Source organism: Mustela nigripes, chromosome 12 (genome assembly GCF_022355385.1).
Source record: "Mustela nigripes isolate SB6536 chromosome 12, MUSNIG.SB6536, whole genome shotgun sequence".
Taxonomy (NCBI): Eukaryota; Metazoa; Chordata; class Mammalia; order Carnivora; family Mustelidae; genus Mustela; species Mustela nigripes.
This window is the reverse complement of record NC_081568.1, coordinates 39,720,205-39,735,312: the sequence shown is the minus strand read 5'-3', so window position 1 is coordinate 39,735,312 and position 15,108 is coordinate 39,720,205. Positions and strand designations below refer to the sequence as shown.

At 42.0% G+C, this 15,108-nt stretch overlaps 1 protein-coding gene across 3 annotated transcripts in view; it reads left to right on the top strand.

Moving 5' to 3' along the window:
• LOC132028306 (chondroitin sulfate proteoglycan 4-like) overlaps positions 1-15,108 on the top strand; it is a 61,875-nt gene that overhangs the window by 39,699 nt on the left and 7,068 nt on the right. For all 3 annotated transcript variants that reach the window (XM_059417118.1, XM_059417119.1, XM_059417117.1), the window contains one exon: positions 3,423-3,595. In XM_059417118.1, the coding sequence (XP_059273101.1) occupies positions 3,423-3,595 (173 nt within the window). The remainder of the gene's footprint in view (positions 1-3,422; positions 3,596-15,108) is intronic.

Sequence of the window (15,108 nt, the reverse complement as noted above, 5' to 3'; positions counted from 1 at the left end):
ATGGAGCCGGCTAGTCTTGCTGACTGAGCATGCCCAGATGACTGCTGACTAGGAGTGAAACCCTAGGAACCCTTGTGGGTTAGGTAGCTGGACATGGGAATGAGGGATTGATAAACCTGGCTGGAAAAAAGTGCTCTTGGCCTGGAACATCTCTGGTAGGTCCTCTCTCCCAAAAGGCTAAGACAAATTAAATGATATTGTTTTAAAGAAAGAGTCCCTCCCATCCCCCACCTGCTGAAGGTAGCTCCGGACGGGGAGGATTAGTGAAAATTAGAGTCTTTTATAGCAAGGAGATAATTAAGAAGGCACAGTGACTGGGAACAAGGTCTGAAAAAAGCTGAAGATAGAGAAGTTTGGGTGTCCAAAGACTGCACACATTAATACACGATCCACCAGATGGGATGAGGAAAGCCTCTGTTGGCAGGTAACAAAGAGTGAGCCTTAGTTTTGACTTTATGTAACACTGACTGAGGCTACAGAATGAATCCTCTTGGCCTCCCCAGGTGACCTCAGATCCTGGGCCCCCAGCCCCAGAAGCTGGAAGAGGGCAGTGTCTGCAAAAATTTCAGCAGCAAAGAAGTAAGAGAACTGTGGGAGGCAGTTGCAAGCATCACCTGAGTACTTGTGTGTAACAGCCAAAATTGTGCCGAGGCAGTCCTGACCCGGGGCGCAAGTATGTTCCTGAGGCTGACACAACCAGACATTCCTGCCTCACCCCCGGATCCTAGTGCCTATCCCAGGGGCTCAGACATTTTGCTCTGTTTCACATTGTTTTATTTTTCAGATTTACATTTTATTTGTATAACTAAAAAAATTTGAAGCTCTTCAAAGTATATAGGATGATGATTTGATATCCATTATGAAAGGATTATTACCCCATCAAGTTAAAACAGCTATCGACTTATATACTTCCCTTTTCTGTGTGTGTGAGAGACCATTTAAGTTCTACTATCTTAGCAAATTTCAACTATACAGTATAGTGCTATTCATTCGTTTTATATAATTCATTATTCATTTTATAACTGCAAGCTTGTACCTGTTATTAACCTCTTCTCATTCCCCCCATTCCCTGGCAACCACTTTTCCACTCTCTGTTTCTATGAGTTCAGCTGGGGTTTTTGGTTTTCTTTAAATTTTCTTTTTTTTTAAGTAAGTGATACCGTTCAGTATTTGTCTTTCTCTGTCTGACTTGTTTCACTTAGCATAACGCCCTCCAGAGACATCCATGTTGTTGCAAATGACAACAAATGAAAAAGAATTTCGTTCTTTTTTAAAGCTTAAATAATACATATTATATATGTGCTTACATATATAATTATTTTCTTCAAGATAATGGTTTTGCTTGCTTTGGATATATACCCAGAAGTGGGATTGCTGCACTGGATGGTAGTTCTGTTTTTAATATTTTGAGGACCCTCCATACTGTTTTCCATAGTGGCTGCAGCAATTTCCATTCCCACCAGCAGTGCACGAGGCTTCCCTTTTATCCACATCCCTCATCAGCATTTGTCATCTCTTGTCTTTTGGATCATGGTCATCTTCACAGGTGTGAGGTGATACCCCACTGAGGTTTTGATTCCCATTCCTGTGATGATGAGGGATGATAAGCCCTTTTCCTTTTTCTTTTTTTCTTTCTTTCTTTTTTTTCTTTTTTCTTTTTTTTTTTTTTTGGAGCCCTTTTTCGTGTACCTGTTGACCATTTCTATGTCTTCTTGGAAAATAGTTCTTCATATCTTTGGCTTATTTTTAAATTGTGCTCATTGGTTTTTTTTGCTCTCAAATTGGATGAGATCCTTGTATATTTCGAATGTGAACCCCTTAGCAGTGATGTGGCTTGCAGATATCTTCTCCCATTCCATCAGCTGCTTTTCCATTTTGGTGATGGTTTCCTTTGCTGAGCAGACACCTTGAAGTCTGATGGAGTTCCTCTTGTTCATGTTTGCGTTTGTCACTAGGCATTTTATTTTATTTATTTTTAAAAGATTTTATTTATTTATTTATTTGACAGACAGAGATCACAAGTAGGCAGAGAAGCAGGCAGAGAGAGAGGAGAGCAGAGAGCCTGATGCGGGGCTCGATCCCAGGACCCTGAGATCATGACCTGAGCCAGAGGCAGAGGCTTTAACCCACTGAGCCACCCAGGTGCCCCATGTTGCATTTTAAATGGAGCCTCCATACGGAAGGCTCAGAACAATGCTTGCACATCTGAAAATCTTACCCACAGCTGGCTTCCCCTTGTGTTAGCTGTAGTCAGTCCCCACTTTTAAGAGCCTGATATGGTTTAAATAAGATAACTGGTGGCCCTTGATTTCTAAGGCTACGATGCTTGGTAAGTAAACCAAAACAAATGTCACTCAAGAGGCTTAGTCATTCTTGGGTGGTTGACTCAACTTCGTAAACAATTTATCGGGTGCCTACTCCAAGGGTGACCTGTGCGAGGCATAATGATAAAGCCCTTAGCCAGGGCTAACATGGAAGAGATAAGGTGAGATTCTGGACCAGGAGGACTATGAGAATCTCTTCCCTGCCACCCTCTCTGGCTGGGGACATTCCCCAAACCCATGCAAACTAAACGGGTATGTGCTCCAACTCTCTGCCTCCAAACTGTGGTCCACGGATCTTCTGATCTGTGAGCTGGTAAGAATAGAAAGTATTTAGAATTGTTTATAGCAATCTGACATTGCTGTGGCATTTTATTGTATTTTATAAGACTAGAGGTGTGATTAGGGGAGAGGGGAAACACCGATCCTTCACCACAGACCGTTTGAGAAACACTGCTCTAACGTGAATGTCACCCAGGCTCTCTAGCTCTGAGTTGCCACATGTGGTCACATTAGCACACAAACTCATGTCTTCCCAGTTCTTCCTCCCTTGGCATTTGCACAGCCCCTTCCCTCCCCACAGTGTCCTTGCAACCTGCCTGTCTGGGGTCCTCTGGAGATGTCTCATGTTTGTTCAAGAGTGACTTGTCCCCCAGATGTGACTTGTTCCCCAGATGTCCACAGATGGATACTCCACTGAGCACCTGCCACCACCATCAACCAGGACACCCCTGTCCTCCCAGGGGAGGGTGCTGTCTCCTGCATTTTTGGGGGCACCCAGCCGCTCCCCTTTCTGCACTCTGAGCCAGGGCCCACACACTGGCATTGCTTCTTTTCTCTGGAGATCCGTAAGCCATGCAGGCCGGGATGGAGGAGCTCATCTCATCTGATTTTCCTCCTTCATCTCCAGCCCCAGGAGCAAATCACGTCCTTCAGTAGATGCCTTGGGGATCACTGGCCCCTCAAGGTACAGTTTCATGCTAGCCAGTCCCCCCATGTAACCATGTTTTCCAGAATTTTCAGGGGTCTATAAAGATCATTTCGTTAACTGGCAGCCTTCATATGCTTCACACGTCAGTGCATGTTTTCATCTTCACTTAGGTTCCATGAAGCCCCTTTCATCTGGTGACCTGAGAGCTGTGACCAATGACGCGGACAGCACAGGAAACAGAACTGTAACATTTACGGTTATAAGTTCCCCTAGACTCGGAAGGCTGGTTCGAGTCAATTCTGACAACAGCACGGAGGATGTTTCTGTGTTTACACAGAATCTGGTGAGTCCTGGCGTCCACGCAGGTGGGCAGGGCTGTCAGGCTCTGCACGGTGGCCCCTTGCTTGTCTTCACCCTGTGAAGCCCAGCCGATGCACCCCTTGGCCCAAGCAATGACCATTTCAGCTGTGCTGGTTTTCAAACGAAACACTTGGCACACACAGTTTTCAGAAAACTCTAAGCAACTTCAAACTCTGTGTCTAATAAATGAAAAGGAGTCCTTTTATCATGAAAACAGATTTAAAAGGAAACCCAAAGCAGAGGTGCAGGAGTAAATTCTTCAGGATATGTCTGGGTACATCTAGATTTAACGTGTAGAATTATATACATTATTTAGCATGTATATATGTACATAATCCGTGTGTGTGTGTTTAACCTGTATCCAGAACCATGTGTTCTAAACTTCACCAGCATTTTACCATCGCCACCATCCACTTACCTTTTTATTTAAATGGATAAGTCTTCAAGCCTTTTGATATATATATTTTTTTCTTTTGCATGCTAGGAATGTGACTTACTAGGTATGTTTGCTTGTATGTGATTTTATTTTCTACAAGTCTACATTCCCAAATGGTCTTCTTGAATGTAATTAATTCTTGATGCCATTCAGCCTTCTTTTTCCATTCTTAAACAGTGTGTACATGGATTTCATTGATGGTTTGGCTGTGGCTTTACAATTCTAAGGAATAATTACTCCAAAGCTAAGTTTAGAAGAAACAGCAAGACTGAACCACATGTCCGCCTTTAACCTCCAAGCCATTTCTCTTCTGTGCATTGCAGCAAAATTGAATTTGGCTTCTGCCTTGTCTTTGCCATTGTCTGCAATGCATTTAAGGGAGCAGATCATGAGGCTAGCAAAAGCTCTGAGTGTAGCACCGAAAAGAGGAAGTATGAATTCTCTTGTTTACAGATGCGCTCTAGGGGAAGAAAAAATAAATTAGGTCAAAAACTAAATTCTCTAAGGAGCTTAATGTTCCCAAAGGCATCAAAGCCTGCCCAGGGTCAGTTTGCATTTTGAATAATGACAAGAATGATATCAGCCCTATAAAGATGCCTTGGCCCTAACCCTAGTTCTTTAAAAAACAAAACAAAACCCACTTTTTCAAATGGTGATTGTTTCAAGCACGAGTTTCCACTAGTGTTCATTGAAAATATAAACTCTGTTAGATGCGTTTAGTCCAACCAAGCTGTAGTGAATATGGTAGCCAGCATCCAGTACTTACGCAGTAGTAACAAACAACTCCCAAATCTCAGTGGCTAACAGTAACAAAGTGGAGACTATACACAGTCTGTGGGGCGGATGTGAGTCTGCTCTCTGTCTCTCCTTCATTCCAGGACCCAAGGTCAAAGGGCAGCCCCTCTCTTGGGCAGCGGCTGTTTAGAGCAGAGGAAAATGAAGTGAAGGTAGAGCCTCGTGATGACTCTTAAAGTTGGGCTCAGATGTGCCATGTGTCACCTATGCTCACATCTCATTGACTAAAGAAAGTCACATGAGCGAACCCGATGTCAGTGGCCTGGGGAAGGTCCGTTAGTCACCCACAGAGAGGAGGCCCTGAGTAATTGGAACAACAGAGCAATCTACCACAGGGGGCTAGCCTGGTAATCTGAATGCTGTTTGACAGACATTTTCCTATGAAAACAAACTACTTTTATAATACAACACAATTATAAACAGGAATTAAAACCCCCAAACTAGTTATAAGGCTCTGGGGCAGGTAATAAAAGTCTTGATTGATTAAAATCCCATTATTTTAAGGTTTTCTTTTTCCTCTCATGATTCCTTCCACTTTAAGAACCAAGAGGCAAGTGTCAAGGAAATGTATTTGCAATGGCAGGTGTTGGCTGGGGCAAGGGAGGGTAAGTTTAGGACTCAGGGCTACAAGGGACCTGCAAAGGGGTGTCTGGGACCAGGAGACTTCGGCCCAACTGTTGGTCTTTTCTGTGGAGACAGGGGCAGGCTGGTCTGGAAGCACAGCCGGGGCCATGCCACAAGTCAGGAGTGGTGAGAGGGGAGATCAGTCTTCTCGAATGGACCAGGTGTGTGGCTCTTCTCAACATGCAAGGCCTTTCCCTGTCCAAGCTAAACACCCACCGTGCCTGCAGCCCAGCCTAGTGCTTTTGTCTCGGAGGACAAAGGCAGGCTCCTTTTCTTGTACACAAGGCACCAGACTGTGTATCAGGCTTTTATGCAAGTATACTCCTAGACGGGACAATTCCTGTGTTGTAAAGCAGCATCTAATTCAGCTCAGGGGCACACACTCTCTATGCCTGTAGTGTGTGAGCATGAGGCAAACACCTCACTTGGGAATTGAGCGCCCTGTTGCTGCTCCTTGATCTTCTGCTAACTGCTTGTGGCAGAGGACAGGTCCCTTGGCCCCTAAAATCAGATCTGGGTTAGCTCTGTGGGTTAGAGCAAACCACATATCTCTTAAGCCCCAATTTCCTCATCTGTAAAATGAGGAAAACGGTAATGATGATAACTGAAGCCATTCTGAACATTCATCCAGTCCCACGTGCTGTCCTCAAGCATGGGGGAAGTTAAGCAACCGGCCTACAGTTATAGCCCAGGGGCCGAGGAACCTGGATTCGACCCCGGGGGCCTCTGACGCTAGGTCATGCTCCCATCTACCAGGCTGTCCTTTCTTCTAGGAGCCTGCGTATGGATTAGCATGGATCATGGGTACCGAATGCCTAGCATACCGCTTCACACGCAGCAGACTTGAACTAAATGATAGCTAATGCTGCTTGGAAATGTGAGAGGCTCCTTGCCTCTCCCAGTAGCCAAAAGACTGGTTTCGCAGGGGGAGGTAATTTTTCTGGGACACCAGAATTGGCTGCCATCCTTATCCTTATGTGCTACAGTGATTTAATGAATGGAAATGAGGTCATCAGAAGAGAATGACATTTGCCTGTCACCCCGTAACCTAATTACCCTTTTCCTTTGGGGAAGAGCCCCTGGTGTTCTAGAACACATTTCTCTGAATGATGATAAGAGCAGGGGGCATAGCCAAGGTCAGGTCTTCATGCCTGGACAGAGCACTTCGACCTTGAGCAAAGGAGAGGCTGGAAGGCAGAATGAGGCCCCGGGGCTGGGGGCGGGGTCCAAGTGACCTGAGCCTGGAGAGCCAGAGGAAGGACTCCTCCCCAGAGCAGCTGCTGTGGCCAAGTTGAGGTGGGTTTGGCAGGATTTGTTTGACTAAATGTCTATGAATAAATGTCATTGAAATACCCTGACTACTCTTCCACTTCAGTAGTCACAAAACATGTCAGTAATGTGGGGAGAGGAAAGAGTACACTGAGGAAATGGTAAAACTAGAAACCAAAGTGCTAACCCTGACTCTTTCCATGTGTGTGTGTTTCTGAATATGAAAACAACATGGTTGTTGTCAAAATAAAATGAGAAGACATTAAAGCAGTACATTATATCGGGGGGGGGGTGTCATTGTATATGCCATATACAATGGCAATGGAGTCAATAAATTCAGTACAACTGACATTAATTTGAAGACATTCCCATTGGGTTTAGGCTTGTGTCTTTAAAAATGCAGTTTTATTTGTGACTTGGGAAGAGGAAGAAACTTATTATTCATCTTCCTGGCTTTCCCATTTCCAGATCCTCTCTCCTTTTTCATGTGCAAATAGAATGTAAATCTTTGCCTAAAATCTGCAATTTTATGGCCTCTATTGAATAGGACCCTGGCTGGTGCTCAGCCATTTCATGATGGCTCAGATTTACTCCCCAGCAGCTCCAGAACCATTTAAGACATAAAAGAAGTGGTAGAGACAGACTTTGGAGGTGATGAAGATAATCACAACCTTTTCTCTGAAATGACTTACCAAAGACATTTATTGAGCATGTATTTCGTGCTTTGATCAGCCTTCAGTCTGGTTGGTGAACAGAGAGATATGACTCAGGCAGGAATCAAGTTCAATTATAGAAGTTCAGAACTATTCAGCCATGTTCATGTAATCAAATGGCTTTGATTGCTTTTGGCGTTCTTCACCGGTTTTTCTAATTTCAGATTTTCTGATTTGTTAGCCAATGACCTGCTAAGAGATTGTTTTAGGCAGTTGATGGTTGAGTTTGCTTTCACACCTTTACTTTAAAGGACGAAATTGTTTCCAGCTCTCTACCATCCTCAGCTGGGGGGAGAAGGCCATTGAATCATTTTGCACATAAACCTACACCCTTTCTTGCTTTTTTGATGGATAAACAAAAATGACCATTTTAATCACTGACTCTGGATAGTTATAGCTTGTGAAAAAATTTAGACCCTCCATTACACTTAATATCATATTCTGGATGTAGGGATAATTGTAGGAATACATTTGTAATGTTAATAGCTCAAAATATTTTCTTATCCCAGATAAATTCACTTTTTTTTGAACCGTGCCATGTCAACCTACCAAGATAATGAAGTAACATTCTCTTCTACCCTGAAGAAATAAACACACACAGACACAGAGAAGGTGAATCATCAAATTTTATGAAATGAAAACTTTTTACAGCTTTGGAGCTTTATCGTTTATTTCAAAGAATGTGTGAACAAAAAAGTATGAATTGAATTCTATGAAGCACTCCAAGTAGAGCCGAGGGCTAATTGAGTGATTTTCATTCCAGTGCATGTTTAGATCATTTGGAATCATTAAAAAGCAAAGTGTTCTGGTTTTGAGGTTTCTGATGTCTGGCCTTTTTTCTTTTCCATAAAGCCAGTAATTGCATTTAAACCTCTGAGCTATTGTGGAGAGAAGATCATCCATTTTTGTCAATGTTACTGCAATGCAATGAACACAGCCTTTCAGGGCCACACTTAGAAAATAATACAATGCATGGGTGGTATTGTGAATTCTGTCCAGTTACCTTTTCTCCCAGAGTCTGAGTTTGTTGCACAAGATAACACTGATGTTTTGAGAAATTGTGAGCACATTTCCAATAGAACAGAAACTAATTTATTGCAACTTAATGGAGAGCCCAATGGGATCGTTAAGCTTGGCGCCTTTCATTTTCAGAACAGAGAAGGATCAGTGTCTTTGTGTTACTGATCACTCTTGCCCCTCGCCCCCCCAGTTTCTTGGGGTCTCTTCACTAGCAAGCTCCATGCTAACTAGACTCAGTAGTCATTTTGGACATTTACCACCCATGTGTCATTTTGGCAGTTTTGGTTTTACCATCACAGTTCACTGGACTATGTGCCAGCATATTTTCCACGTGTAGCAATATTCAGTTGTCACTTGCTCACCTATTCACTGTTCAAACTGGTATTTGGCTCCTGGGTCCAGGCGCAGTAGCTTCGAATAACCAGATACGTTTCTTTTTCTTAGAACTTTGGCTCTTCCTTTGAAAAAGCAGATAGAATGAATTCCCATTTCAGTGAGAGTGGTTTCTCTTTTCTCCTTGTATTAATTTCCTGTGGCCATAAACTTGGTGGCTTAAAACAGCAGAAATGCATGACCTCACAGTTCTGGAGGCTGGAAGTTGAGACTCCATTTCACTGGGCTAAACTCAAGGTGTCAGCAGGATTGTTCTCCCTCTGGAGGCTCTAATGGGGAATTCCTTCCTTGCCTTTTGAAGCTTCTGGTAGCTGCCAGCACTTCTTGGTGTGTGGCTTTGTCATCCAGTCTCTGCCTCCATTGCTCACTTTTGTATCTTCTCTTTTCTCTGAATCAAATATCCCTCTCTCTCCCTCTGTACGGATGTATGTGAATACAGTTTGGGCCCACCTCGGTTGTCCAGAGGAATTTCCAATCTCAGGATCCTTAATCACATCTGCCAAGTCTTTGCCAAAGAAGGTAATATTCGGGGCCCCTGGGTGGCTCAGTCAGTTAAGTGTCTGCCTTCAGCTCAGCTCATGATTCCAGGATCCCTGGGATCAAGCTCGCATCAGGCTCCCTATTGGGGAAGCCTCTGCCACTCCCCCTGCTAGTGCTTTCTCACTCACTTTCTGTCTCTCAAATAAATAAATAAAATCTTAAAAAAAAAAAAAAAAAGGTAATATTCACGGGTTCAAGGGATTTGGATCTGATATTTTGTGGAGAAGGGGGGCATTTTTAGCCAACCAAACTCATGTATAAAAAAAGCAAGATGTCACATACTACCTTCTGGTGTTTCCTGATGAATCACCTTTTCTGTGATCCCGACTGGTAGTTTTATTAAAGGTTTCCATTGCTTGTAATGGCATAAAGCCCATGAGAATCAATGTTCACTTCTATATAAATGTGAATTTGGACCTTTCTGCCAAGTAGGGCTATAAATGGCTATCTTGCTGGGCTCCTTGAAAAGCTTTCTGATCTAGCATTTTTATGTGGAGATTGGCTCTGTCAGAGAGGATCAAGTGTAATTATTTGGACCTGGTTTTCAGTTGCTTATTTCTAGCTGGAGACTTCCAGATAGCACCACTTAGGAACTTAGGTCTTCTATCCATTCCCGTTAAGGAGAATCACTTCTAGGACTTAACCAGTTCCACTTTCTCTAGCATGGTACCTGGGCACCCTCCAAGCTGCCACTCGCTGGGCTGTTCCAGACTTCTGACCTCTTCTGGAAACCTTGAGCTCTCCAGACCTGACTGCTCTCTGCTCACATGATGGTGCCAGCCCTGATAGAAGTAAGCAAGGGCACATAAAGAGGAGTCATTTGCCTGAGCTAATCCTTCAGGAGCATGGGACCTTGTGGTTTTCCAAGTGTTAGCTTATAGGACTTTCTGGTTAACCTACATGGAACCTTAGAGACCTTACCTTTCTGAAGTGTTTGGCTTTCTACAGCCCCCTTTCTCAATGAAAATCTGCCCACGATAGAGACTTTTGGCCAGTTCTGTTTTCCCTTGCTTCTTCTGGACAACAGTTATCCTGTCTAGAGACTGGGACCTTTAACAAAGGCATTGTGTTGTGCAGAACCAAGTGAACGTGCTGCATATCTTCCTTTCTCCCGGTCCCCTTTCCCAGCTGACACCAAGATAATTTGGTTACTCTCTTCTTCAGTGGGAATTTCAAACCTGAGATTGACTTTTAAGGCCCACCATGGGAGAGAGCAGTATAAAAGACTAATGTTCTGTGTTCTTATCAGGACCATAGGAAACTGGATTTATAAAGACCCTCAGAATGAAGAGATGCTCCAGAACATTCTAGCCCATCTTTGGCCATCTTTGGTCTGACAATTTTATTCTCTTAACACTCAGTCCTGTCCATGTGTACTTTTGTGGATCTACAGAATGTACACACAATTCGAGGGAAAAAATGGTCAGATTCTATGTCATGGTTGACTCCACCAAGGATGTTGTATCAAAGCTCCCATTTCACCCCAAGTTCATCCAAGACACTCATAATGACCCTTTGTAATATTTGAATGCTTAAGAATTATATCTTGCCAACACACACACACACACGATATCATGGCCACCCACACAAAAAAATCTGAAGAACACTGAGGTTTGTGTAAAATCATGTGGTCAAACAATGAGGAACTATAAAAATGCCTTCATCTTTAAAGAGATTAGCCTGAAGAAAATAGTTGTCTGCTAATCACCTCAGGACCAGAAAGGAATTGCCCTCAGCCCTGATCCAAGTAGAAACTCCTTTCCCCTGAGTCCACCTTCTTTCCTCTAAAGTCCTACAAGAAAGTTTGTACCTGATATACAATGGTAATAATACAAAAGAAAATATAAAACACAGGTTTTCTTTAGCTTTCCTTTTATAGTGAATGCAGTATATAAAATGAGCTCTTTCTTTGAATCCTTACAAGTTCTGGCCAATAGTGATTACGTCCTAGCCAGGCCAGACCACAAAATGGCATCTGTCTGCTCTAACCATCCCTACCAACTGACTTTTTATATTATTAAACTCCTTAAAATTGGAGCAAATATCTTGAGAATTTCTTAGTTGCCTAGAATCTCATTGAGCTTTCAATGGTGAAGGAGCAGTACAGTGGGAAAAAAACGTGACTTTTAGAGTCCTGTGGGACTAGATTAAAAACTGGGCTCTCCCACTTGTTGGCTGTGAGTGAATTATTTAAATTTTCTCACCCTCAGGTTTTTTTTTTAATCTGTCCAGTGGATATAATAAGGCCCCTAAAACAAAATTAAATAAAATGAGTTACATAATATGCCTTGCAGAGTGTCTGGCACATATGCAGGGCTCAGTAAAAGGTACTATTTGTGTTTTTGTTAAATAAATGGGTTAGAAATGTCTTGGATCGCCTTGTTTCTACTGTTTCATTGCATAAACATACTTTATAATTAAATTTTGTAAAGCACTTCTTAAGTAGCTTATTCATTAAACAAATATTTATTGAAATGTCAAGCATAGGATGATGAGCTAATACTTATTTACAAAGAAACTGGAAGTAAGTTTCTGCAGTATGTGCCAAAATTCCAGCCCAACTATTTCTTTGCTTTATGAAGAAAAGTTTTTTTTTATTAGGCATGTTTTAGAAATTTCTCATTGCTTCATATTTTCATGCCATGGTTCTTTATTTTTAAAAAAAATATGTATAACCTTCCACCTTAACCAGAATCCTCTGATGTCCTAGTAAAGAATTGGCTAATGAGGACTTAGATATTTTTCTGAAAGACTTTGAAAGGCTCAGGGCATGTGGGTTCGAATGTCAATATGGCAAAAGATCAACTAGGTTAAGTGTATATATACAAGCGAAATGTTATTCCATATTTTAATGCAGAAATGTAGGCTCTGAGAAATTAAATGTCCTGCATAAATGTCACAGAGCTGAAAGTTGAATGTAGGTCTGATCAACCCGTGGTTCCAATTCTGCTACACTCCTCTGCTTCCATTTTTATATTAATGTGTGTCCTCTTCCTCCTTGGAGGAAGAAGAGTAATCATTCAGGCAGTTGGAGCCAAGCGGTGTCCAATACAGTGCTCTAGGAGAAAGGGTTCTTATCTTCAAGTGTGGAGATCTGGCTCCTGATCTCAGCTCTGCTCCCAACTAGGACAATGATTGGGGGGATGGAGAGGAGTTCCCTAATTCCCACCCTCTCTGAGCTTCTCAGCAGCCTCTCAGCTGTAAACTTTAACCCAGCACAGAAAAGTCAGTAGGGCCCCTGGCCTTTTTGGAGCCAAATCTATCCCTCTGGCCTCTGACAAATACTTTTTTCTGTGGTTCTGTAGTAACCAAGGATGTGAAATCCAGAAGACAGATCTCAGAGACCCAAGGAGATGTTATCATACTGTCATTTCAAATGGAAGGACTACTCAGGTCATTCTGCACATACTTGGTCATCAGAGAAAAGAAACCATTGGTCCCTTTCTAAAGTTGATATAGTAAAACACTATGGGATTTCATTTTTAGAATTATTTTTTTAACTTTTTTATTTTGAGATAATTTCAGACTTACAGAACAATTGCAAAAGAGTATAAAGTATACTATTCATCCTTATTGCCCAAATGTTAGCTTTTAACTATCTGCTTTATCATATCTCTTCTCTCTCTCTCGCACACACGCATGCACACACACTTTTGACATTTTAAAAGTCAGTCGCAGGCATGATTAATCTAAATACCTCAGCTCATATTTCTTTGAAACTAGGCCTTTCTCATATAACCACAGTATAATTTCAAAATCATGAAGTTAACATTGATACAGGGCTATTATATAATCTATAGATCTTATTCAAATTTCACAAGTTGTTTCAAAGCATATCCTCTAGAAAAAAAAGAATGTCCAAGAATATCCTAAAGGAAAAAATCCACAGTGTAAAACAAAGCATTTAGTTCGCAGGTGTCCTCAGTCTGCTTTAATCTGAAAACATTCTGCAGTCATGCTGACTTCTGTGATGTGGCCATTTTTTGAGGAGAACAGGCCACTTATTTGTAGAGTGTTCCTCACTTTGGTTTCATTGGACATTTCCTCACAGTCTGATTCAGGTTGTGCGCTTTGGTGGGAATGGCATGAGAGAGGCCAAGTTCTTCTCCAGCCTCCCGTCAGGAAGCACCGGTGCTCACTCCGCCCTGTCGCTGGTGATGTCCCCCACTTAGGTCCTCTCCTTCTGGTTTCTCCTTGGCGAACTCACTATTTCCCTTTCTGTAATTAAGTATTTTGTGAGGAACTACTTTGGAACTATTGAAATACCCTGTTTCTCAGCACAACTTAGCTCACTAGTATAAGTAATCATTTTTGGATTCTTACCTGTGAAATATTTATTACTGTAGTGATTGCCAAATGGTGGTTTTGCTCATTCTGTTTTTCCTTCTGCATTTACTAGTTGTGAATTCTACAAAATTTAATTTCTAATGACATTCCAGAAAGACTCCATCTGTAAAAGAGAAAATATCTGGGCTAATCTAAATCCGTGGGAAATAAAAACTTCTCTCCTGTCTCCTTAATCTCAGAGCCTAGGTATTCAGCTAAGTGGCTTATCTATCTATATTTAATACAGCAGAAATATGCAGAGCTGTTGGAAGTTGACCCTAAGGCCACTTTTTATTCAAAATTCCTAATCCTGTCTGAGATCCTTCTCTTGAGGTTTACCTTACACTTTTCCCTATAAGTGTTGGTCTTCTTCTCCCTTTTCCAGCCCTTGCCACCACACACACACATGCGTACACCCACACCTTAGAACCTGGTTCTTATTTATTTATTTTTAAGTAGGCTCCTTGCCCAGGGTAGAGCCCAATGCAGGGCTGGAATTCACAACCCCGAGAATAAGACCTGAGCTGAGATCAAGAATCAGATGCTCAACTGACTGAGCCACCAAGGCGCCCCTGGAATCTGATTCTTAAAGCTCTCTGTCATCTATTAAAGACTCTACTCACCCCAAAGCTCCTTCAGGGCATGACTGCCAAGTTGACATTCGATAGCCACACTCATTCCCTTTTACTTCTGGCACTTTCAATTACCTGCTGTCCAGTCTTGAAGCTCAGACACTCAGGATGAATCTAATTTGATTCTCTCACTCTCCAGCATAGAATGAGTCAATACATTATTCACAATTTCTCACTTTTGGAATGACTTTTTGGAAAAAGAACTGGTAGCAGACCTCTCCTTCAGGAGTCTTCCAAAGTACACAGCTATGGTTAGGGCTCCTCTCCAATTAATTTCTCTCAGATTTTTGACCTTCATCTCAACTGCTCTCATCTTGAGAACCATTCTTTCCCTGGGACTATCATTCTTCATCCTGTAGACATCACAAGACCCTTAGATTATTCCAATAACTTATGTATTTTGGGGGGAAGTTAATTTTTACTTAAACCAAAGAAGCAAAGGACAAGATTGCTTCCAAGAAAATTTTTTCCTCCTGGTCAGTAAACTATGTTACTTTTAATATTAAGAAGCTAGATGTCTCTTGTCTTATAATAGTATGCCTCTTTCAAGCAGAATGGGAAACTTTAGGAACCACTCTCCAGTCCGAAACCCATGGCACTGTCACTTGTTTTTAGGAAGAGCAATACATTTAGGATGAATATTTTATCATAACTCTCTAGCTAAGAATAGAAATAGTAGAACTGCTAAATAAAACTGATATTTTTCCCCCAGAAACTTCTAAGGGATCAAGTCAGTGGTCACTACCAG